At 49.7% G+C, this 9,495-nt stretch overlaps 1 protein-coding gene across 1 annotated transcript in view; it reads right to left on the reverse strand.

Annotated features, from left to right (window-relative positions):
* Positions 1-2,673: 2,673 nt before the first annotated feature.
* The window catches only part of Dnajc16 (DnaJ heat shock protein family (Hsp40) member C16), a 32,978-nt gene continuing 26,156 nt past the window's right edge, over positions 2,674-9,495 (reverse strand). Inside the window, exons 10-15 of the mRNA XM_021199942.1 lie at positions 8,382-8,564; positions 8,155-8,231; positions 7,359-7,439; positions 7,181-7,279; positions 5,411-5,581; positions 2,674-4,586 (exon numbers count right to left, since the gene is read on the reverse strand). Coding sequence (XP_021055601.1) covers positions 4,211-4,586; positions 5,411-5,581; positions 7,181-7,279; positions 7,359-7,439; positions 8,155-8,231; positions 8,382-8,564 — 987 coding nt within the window. The 3' untranslated portion in view covers positions 2,674-4,210. The remainder of the gene's footprint in view (positions 4,587-5,410; positions 5,582-7,180; positions 7,280-7,358; positions 7,440-8,154; positions 8,232-8,381; positions 8,565-9,495) is intronic.

The raw sequence follows: 9,495 nt of genomic DNA on the forward strand, positions 1-9,495 counted from the left end.
ACCACAGGTGTGCCTGTGGAGTTCAGAAGGGGGTGTAGGATTAATCCTCATGAGCTGGAGAGTTAGACAGCAGTGAGCCACCGCTGGATGCTGGGAACTGGATCCGCATCCTCTGTAACAGTAAGTGCTCTGAACTGATGAGCCATCATCTTTCCACCCAAGCTCATTCTGTGAGACAGGGTTTCTCTGTGCAGCCCTGGCTGTCCTGGAACTCACTCTGTAGACCAGGCTGGCCTCAAACTCAGAGATCCACCTGCTTCTGCCTCTGAGTGCTGGGATTAAAGGCCTGTGCCACCACTGCACGACTAAAAGTTAACATTCCTAAGGAGAAATGTTGACCGGAGAAATATAGCAGCTCTGGGTCTGGTGGTGCACCCTGGCACACACCTGTAGCCCCAACACTTGGGAAGCTGAGGCTGGAGGACTGTTACAAATTTGAGCCTAACTAGGGTTATATAGCAAGAATGGCAGACTCAGGAAACCAGAACTGTCATCTGGCCAGTCTACACTGCTTTAACTTTGTTCCCTTTGATAAAAGGCAGAGGACACAGGAGGAGACGAGCCAATGGGAAAGGCCCGAGAGGTGGCGCAGTGCAGACATTCCGTCTCCATGGCATCTGTCTCTACAGTGGAGTACCGAAGCAGGGGAGTCCAAGTGTGTCTGACGCTAACCTGGTCGATAGAGTAAGACCCATCACTAACTACCCTTCACCTCCAACAGGACTAGGGGTAAAAACTAAACAGATGCTGCCAGCTTGCTCTGAGAGAACCCCTAACTCTGTACACCTCAGGCTTGCATTATCTGCCCTTCAGGCTGACAGCCCCTCTACGCCTGCCATCTCCCATGTCATACAACTCTAACAATGTATCCACGAATCACCTTGCAATTCCAGAGGTGCCCCAGAGCCATCACACATTAAAATAGTTTATTTGTTTCCAGTCCGTAATATTCTTAAAACAAAATAACATTAGCTTTAGTGCCTGTTCACAATACAAAACCAAACCAAACAAAACTGAAAAGGAAAAACATAAAACATAAAAGACACAATTTGTCAAATAAATTATTTGTTCTTAGTAGTATCAAAAGTGCAAAATAGCCACCTTCCTCTCAGAACTGCCTCCAGGTACAGCTATCCTTTCTAACAATGGCAGCAGATTCCGTCCTGCCGGTTTTCAAGGGCACATGGACACGGACGACATTTCATCTGCATCCTCTTTTTAACCATTTTCCTGTTTATTTAGTTACGGTGCTAGGACTGAAGACCACAGAGCCTCCCGTCTGTGCTACACAAGCACTCTCACGCCCGCACCGGCCTGGGATCATAGCTTTTGAGACTCGGTCTCATAGCCCAAGCTGGTCTCACCTGCTCATGCTCAGGATGGCCCCCAAGTCTGGATTTCCTGCCTCTGCTTCCTGAGTGCTGGGATTACAGGCATGAGCCACCACCATCTGGCTCTTTGCGACATTTAAGGAACTGTACCTAATTTTACCCCCTCCTCACTGGGGATCGAATCAAGAGGATCACACACTCCCTAGGCAAGTGCTTTCCCGCCGAGCCTGAGCCTCAGATGGACTTCTACTTTGAAAAAACAAAACCAAGGCAAACCAGAGAGGCTGGGTATATTTTCTAGTCCCTAGCTGAAGCAAAGCAGATGGCTCAGTTCTATTTTCTCAGCAAACACATCAATGGTGGTTGCAAATGAGGAGACTGACCCTTCTGAAAACGCCAAGCAAACTGTTTTGGGTGTTGGCAGGTGACAGGGAGAACGGCCTATTAACTCGGGTTAGGCCGACCACAGACGACCCAGTAGCAGGGAGAGGCATCCCACAGACTGACTGGACTTTCCCCCAGCTACTGAACAAGGCTCACAGGCTGCCTCGAGCAGATAACCACTCCTCACACAGCAGTATCTGAGTCGAAATCAGGTCCTGTGAGACTACATTCATTAGGATGAGAAACCTTGGCATTTGGCTGAGCATAAATATAGCTCATATTTGACACAAAAATAAACAATTTATAGAAACAACATTCAGGAAGAAAGGCTTGTATCTGTCAAAGGTAGACTTGTGGTGCACACCTGGAATCCCAGTACTTGGGAGGCTGAGGCAGGAGGGCCTTGAGTTGGAGGCCAGCCTGGGCTACATAGTCAGACTCTTGTTTTAAAGCAAGCAAGCAAGCAAGGAAGCAAGCAAGCAAATCAAAGCTGCATGATGTCCTTGGTAGATACCCGTCTTCATCAGGTCTGCAGGGATTATGTCAATCCCGTCCCCACTCCTCTCTATCCTCTTGAATGAAAAGACATTTTATCTTCTTGGTACAGTTTTGAGAAGAGAACAAACATCTGGGGAGTTTTTGGTTTTCAGAAATTACATGTCAAGGGATTTGACCAGTTCCATAAATGTAAAGACAAAAATCTATCAATGAGTTAAAACAAACTCATAAGAGGAACCCAGCCATAAAAATAGAGGAAGAAAGAAAAAACCCATCTGCATGTGACACTGGGGGTGGACCTCAGGCTTTGCACTTGCCAGGCAGCTCTACCCCAGCTTACCCTCAGCCTCCAGGAGCCAAGACTGCTTTCACCCTTTCTATATGGGCCAGGCACACGAGAAACATGGAGAATCGGCATGTATTGCTAGAGGGGCAGATGGAAGAATGAAGCCTGGCAGTGTTTTCTTTACTTTTTAATAAAGCTAAAGACTCTTTGAAAACTACAGAGTTCCTGGGTTCAAATAATTTATCACTTACCACTGGAGCTCAGTGTTTAAAGTAGTCAGGATCCGAGGTGCTTGGTTCAAAGCAATTACAACTGGAGAATACTCACTGAGTGAATGTCCGGTCCCTGATTTGTGCCCTTCACTTTACAAAAGGGCACTTGCTTGACAGTAGAACACATCATGTGTGACAGTTGTCCAAACTCCCCTCATGAGTTGGCTCTAAAAACAAAGGTATGCCCTTGAGCAGGTGAGCATGATCTGGCCCTGAGCTCAAGGTTCATGGAACCAGGCGAATTGGAGCTGATGGGTCTCATCTGGCAGCAGGAAGCAGCAATAAGGGAAGGAGGAAACAATGAAGCAGGAACGCCAGAAGGAAGAAGCTAGCTAGCTGCCTACTGACAGGAGTCCGGACAAGTCTTGGCTTACAGTCACAAGAGACGACTTGAAGATTCAGCTCTTTGGGGACAACAATGTTCAAAATGCAATTGTCAGCGAGGTCAGGTTCCTTGCTATGAAGACACGCCTGGCGTTTTACTGGAGAGCGAGGCAGGAAGGGCTCCTGCACCTAGCTCTTGGCGGGTAGGACTAAGTGCTGCCATCTTAAATCTACTGGCTCTATAGCAGCTTATCTATGTTCAGAGAACAAGATCACAGGATATGGCTCCTAGCATCAAACTCTAAAACCCAGAGGCGAGAAGGCATCTGGAGACAGGTCAGCAGCTCAGCCATCCCAGTGCTGGCGAGGCAGACAGCCCTGGCCGTGATGGTGCTGACGGGGAGGGCGGTGAGGGAAGGGGACGGGAACAGGGAAGCTCACGCAGGATCACAGGGCTGTGCACGTCCAGCCAGTGCTCACCCTCCCTCTCGGTGGGGAGACCAAATGTGAATGCTACACCTTCACCCCCTGCTCACCCCTTTCTTCTCAAAACCATGCTTGGCCAACTGTTGTGGGGGATACCCCCAAAATATACTTCTCAATGCTTGCTCCCAGAAGCACAATCACATAGAGAACTGCTTGCAAGCTAGGCATCTTTTGAAGATGGAGGACCTAAAAGCTGTGGTGGGCTTCCCGTGTTGAGAGCACACACCTTGGCAGAGGCTAAGCAGGGGCCAGCAGGAGCCTGCTGCAGGGGCTGGGGAAGAGGTGAGTGACCCACCCCATGAGACAGGCTCATGAAGATCCTGAGGTTGGTCCAGGCACAGCTCAGGGTCAAGCCCTGGGTTTCTGCAGTGTAAGGACAGGGGTGTGAGCACGTTACAGGGACAGCAGAGAAGAGGGGCTGGGCAGTCTACTGAAGTAGTGCGGCATTCATCCGGGGGAGAAAACCCGAAGGGGAAGGAAGATGTTCATCTAATGATCAAACCTGCGGTGCTTTACTCCTAGGTGACAAAGGAAAGGTCTTCTAGCCATGGCTCTAGAAGAGAAATCTACATTGGAGACTCTCTTAAAAATCCCTGTTCCTGGGGCACGCCACCCTCTTGAGGCCTCGCTCAGTCCAGCTCAGGCCATGACGGGATGTAGAACCTCTGCAAGGAGCCTTCCAGCAGGCGCTCCATCCACAACGACAACTTGCTCAGCTTGCCTTTGAGGGGCTTGGGCCCAAGGCCACAGGGAGGCTTCCCTCGGGAGGAGTCAGGGTCACAGGAGGCCACGGTCTCCTCATCCACTGTCTTTAGTGGCTTGAAAAGGCAGAAATACTTCTTGTGGCCGTTCAGGGCCAGCACGTAGCCAGTGTAGTCTCGTTCCATAAAGTGCTTGTCATACTGGTTTGGGATCGGGGCCGCATCCTGAGCAAACTCTAGCAAATACTCCAGCCATTCCCGGTGTTTGTCCAGTGTCAGGAAGGAGAAGTGGAGGCTGCTGCTCCTGTGGGAAGAGCAGACGAGGGTTCAGAAGGTTCCAGGAGTTCCGCTGCAGGCCACTGAGGGGAACAGTGCCAGCACCCTAGACAGGGCTGAACAGCCAGAGAGCCCTGTGCTGGCTGCAGTCTGGACTTACGAAAGGATTTATGTGGAGCTGGGGGTGGGGTGGGGTGGGGTGCATGGACATGAAAGTCAAGGGAGAGTGGTAGAAAGTCTGTAATTCTAGCACTTGGAAGGTAGAGGCAGGAGGACTGTTCCAACTTTGAGAGCATCCAGGTCTATTATAGAAAGTACAAGATCAGGCTGGAGAGATGGCTCAGTGGTTTAGATCACTGACTGCTCTTCCAGAGGTCCTGAGTTCAATTCCCAGCAACCACATGGTGGCTCACAACCATCCGTAATGGGGATCTGATGACTTCTACTGGAGTGTCTGAAGACAGAAACAATGTACTCACGTACATTAAATAAATAAATAAATGAAAGAAAGTACAAGATCAAACCAGGCATGCTGGCACGTGCCTTTAATCATAGCACTCACGAGGTAGACGTAGGTGGATCTCTGTGAGTCTGAGGCCAGCCTGGTGTACATCATGAGTTCCAGACAGCCAGGGCTTCGCAGAGAAACTAACGTCAAGAGAAGGCCCCAGTGATGGCAGAAATGTGGCCCAGGAAGGACACAGAGCTCTGCTCATCCAGTGGAAGTGTGCAACGGCCTTGCAGTCACTTATTCCAAGTGGAGAGTCTTCTCTCTTTTAGATACACACACCCCTCCTTTCTCTCTTCCCACCCCTTCTCAGGCACACACACACATACACACCACCTGCTTACCCGGTGAAGGTGTAGACTTCTAAAGCAAACTTCTGCAGCAGGCTTGTCTTGGTGGAATTGGACAGGATGAGGACCACATTCATGTGACCGGGCCTCAGGCGTACCAAATTGCTGGTGTATGTCACATCTGTGAGTTCAGTCACCTCCACAAAACCTTTTTTAGGAATCTTGCTGTGGAGAAATATGGAGAACTTTAGACATTTTCAGGATGTGGGGAGTAGAAAGCAGTCGAAGGCACTGTGGCAGGGCCTGTAACCCTAGTATCCAGGGGGTAGAGGCAGGAGGACAGGAAGCTAAGGCAAGCCTCAACTATGTGGAGAGTCTGAGGATAGCCTGGGCTAGGGGAATGAATAAATACGCAAACTCTTCCTTAGGTCTCCAAAACAAACACAAAACCAGTGAAGTTGAGAGCCTCTGACCTAACTGGATCTGCCTCTCAGCACCGACTAGGACCCACAGGGCCGCAGGATGGCCCGGGCCCACAGTAACCCTTCTTACGCAACTTTCAGTCCAGTGTAAAGGTGGCTACAGATGAGACCCACGGAGGCCAGGCATGCTTAGTCTGTTTTTAACTTGGACAGGTCCCTTGCAGTAATGAGTCACAGGGACACGCTACCCCAGCTTCTTATTCATGTATCACCTCCCTTGTGTTTCTTTCTCTTCCTGCTTTCATGCCTGAGCTGAGACTGCAAATCACATGACACTCAGATTATCAGTCCTGTATCTACGTGTGTAGAGGATCTTAGTGTACCCAGTGAGCAGTGGCTTTTCCCTTATTCTAGATGCCTGGGAATGGGCTGGAGAAAGCTCTGTGGTTAAGAGTCTGTTCTGAACTTCTTCTTTTTTAAAGATTTTATTTATTTATTTTATATATACACTGTAGTTGTCTTCAGACACACCAGAAGAGGGCGTCAGATCCCATTACAGGTGGTTGTGAGCCACCATGTGGTTGCTGGGAATTGAACTTAGGACCTCTGGAAGGGTAGTCGGTGCTCTTAATCCCTGAGCCATCTCTCCAGCCCTTGTACTGAACTTCTAGAGGTCCAGAAGGTCACAACAATCTGGAACTCCAGCTCTAGGGGGATCTAATATTTCTGGCCTCTGAGAGTACAAACCTACACACAGACACACAGGGACACAACTAAAAATTAACACATACAAAGAACGCAGAATGCCTGAGAATAGAAGTGCTTTGAATGTCTGGATTCCCCTTCTATTTTAAATTGTGTGCAAATGTCCAAGTGAGACATGTTGAGGAGGGTCAAACACATTTCTGTCTGTTCATACCCCTCAACCTGAAGGTGACGTCTCACAGACTGTGGGTACACTGCACACAGACTGTGGGTACTTGCTGTGCACTGCTGTGACTGTGATCCCGATGAGGCACACAGCTGTTTGCTCTTTTCTGGGATGAGTCTCAATACATAGTTCTGGCTGGCTTGGCACTCTATATAAAACTCGCAGGTATCGGCCTGCCTCTGCCTCCTAAGTACTGGGATTAAAGGCGTGCGCCACCCTGACTGTCTGGTTCAGAACACTACATGTGGCCTTACACTGCTATCCATAGTTGTCCACTTCAGGTTATTTTAGTGTGGGGGCTCAGTGAGCAGCACATGTGAGGCCCTGGGTTCCATCCCTGGCATTGCAACTCCCTCCCCAAAACCAACAGCCAGATTTTAGAGGTAGGCAAGGAGGCCCCTCTACCCATCTCTGTATTATACTCTCTACGAGGCTGAGGGCAGGCTGAGGGCAGGGTGTGCGGGGGAGAACCTGCTGCTCTCTTTGGTGAAGCTTGGCTCAGTCTTCCCAGCCTTCTCGGGGACTTCCTCTTTGTCTGCAGGGTGCGACTCTCGCTCCTCATTTGAGTCACTAAAGCATGGAAACATTAGTTACTTTCTTTTCTAAACAAGAAGGGCAGACATGGCCTGGTGGGCTGGCCCCTGGGTACCTGAAAGCCTGGACCATGACCGTGCCGAAGAGGATGAAGAGGGCCGAGAAGATGAGGGACAGCAGGGGCATCATCTCCCGCCTGGAAGCAAAGGCAGCTGTGAGCCCACACCTGCAGGGATCTGGCTTTCAGCTGTCTCAGGAGGAAAAGGTCCCAAACCACACTTCTTTCACACCAAGAAACAAGATCACAAGACAGGCTGTTTTGAGGGTGAAGAAGGGGGAGGGGGAGCCTGTTTCCTCAGTGTCCCAGTCACAGAGACTCTGCAGGAGGTGGCTTTAGGCTGTGTCTAATACATTCTGTACAAGAGGACAAAGGACTTGAACTGGACACAGGAAGCAACTCTGACACTGAGGGACTGGTGGCTACAGAGTCTAGGGAATGATCTCAGACTCTGAATGTGGCCAGAATGGCAGATGTGGCACAGATGGACAGGGAGTGTCACAGTCAGCTTCAGCTGTCAACTGAACACAAACTTCAGTCACCTTTTCCTCCCCAAGCTAGTTCTGGGCATGGACAGACATATCTACCTGTTCATGCACACACTGTGCCGAGTGACAGACACAGCCAAGAGTGAAGGGGGACTAGTACCAGTCCTGCTGACAGGGAGGCCAGCTGGGGTGACTCTTCCCGCCCAGCAGGAAGTATCGGCAAATGGTAAGAAGCAAAGCAAAGGGAGCAGAAGTCAGTCATCGGCTGTGTGAGCTCGCCTACTTCCAGCAGCCAAGCGCACACAAATCCAAGCACAAGCTTCCAGGCTGGCTCTGACAGGGAGAAGAAACCCACATCAGCCTACCAGTTACTGTGAAGCAGGCTCTCCCAGAAGTCCGAGAGGTAGTCAGAAACAGAGTAGAGCCACCGGAGGAAAAATACCTGTGGGAGGAAACGGGCAGAGGTCAGGACCGAGCCCAGGAGGAGCCCACACTTCCTAACGGACAAGTCCTGTCAATTCTGCTCTGCTCCGACGCCCTCACACTGCCCTGACCCTCCTGATGGCCCATTCTTCTGGACCCTGATGCTCACAGGAGCCAGTTCGTCGGTCAGGTCAGGGAGCACAGCTTCTGAAGACAGAAATGCTGGATCTTTCCGCAGCTGGTCAAGATAACCCAAAAGGACGAACTTATCGCTCTCACTGCCAGTCCAGGGATCCTCCAGGGTTTTAAACACCACCCTCCCTGCTGTGTTTCTCCTTTCCAAGATGGACACCTGGGAGAAAAAAAAGAAAAACCATTAACAGTCTCAAAAGCAACAGGATATAATGACACCAGTAACTCCAGTCCCCTCCCCCACTTCCTGGGAGGCTGAGGCTGAGGTTAAGAGGATCAAGAGTTTGAGCCCAGGGGCTGGAGAGATGGCTCAGAGGTTGAGTTCAATTCCCAGCACCCACATGGCGGCTCACAACCATCTGCAATGGGGTCTGATACCTTCTTCTGGCGTGTCTGAAAACAGCAACAGTGTACTCACATGAAATAAATAAATAAGTAAATAAATACATAAATAAATGTCAAAAAAAAAAAAAAAAAAAAAAGAGAGAGAGAGAGTTTGAGCCCAGTCTGGACTTACACAGCGGTATCTTGTAGAACCGTGAGCTGCAGTTGCCTGTGCTTTGTTTCAGGGAAGATGGGCAAAAGGGCCTCATGAGGTCAATAGCTAAGCTAATGCATAAATACTGTCTATGGTATTTGTAAGAGACCTTGAGGTTGTTCTGACAAAAAGAATCCTTAGTATTCAGACTCACTGTGTAGCTGTGAGGATGAGCCTGAACTTGGCTCCCGCTCACCAGCATCCCTGGTTTACTGTGCTGGGGAGGAACCCAGTCTTGTGCATGTCAGCCAAGCATTCTACCAACTGAACCCCACCCCCATCCCAGGAGTTAGTGAGGTTTGAGACGAGCTCTCAACCTTAAATTCTTCAGCTCAAGAGATCCTCAAACCTTGGCCTTCCCAGAATAGTAAGTTTTTTGCTCTTTAAGAAATGTATTCATGGAATGGGAGAAGTGGAAGGGTGTGCCATTTGGTTGTTCAAAGCCCAACAGTCAGCCCTGAAAACATACTACATGAAAACATACTACACAGGTAGTACATGAAAACATACTACACAGGTAGTACTACATGAAAACATACTACACAGGTAGTAC

The sequence above is a fragment of the Mus pahari genome, chromosome 6, assembly GCF_900095145.1.
Source record: "Mus pahari chromosome 6, PAHARI_EIJ_v1.1, whole genome shotgun sequence".
NCBI classification, from domain to species: domain Eukaryota; kingdom Metazoa; phylum Chordata; class Mammalia; order Rodentia; family Muridae; genus Mus; species Mus pahari.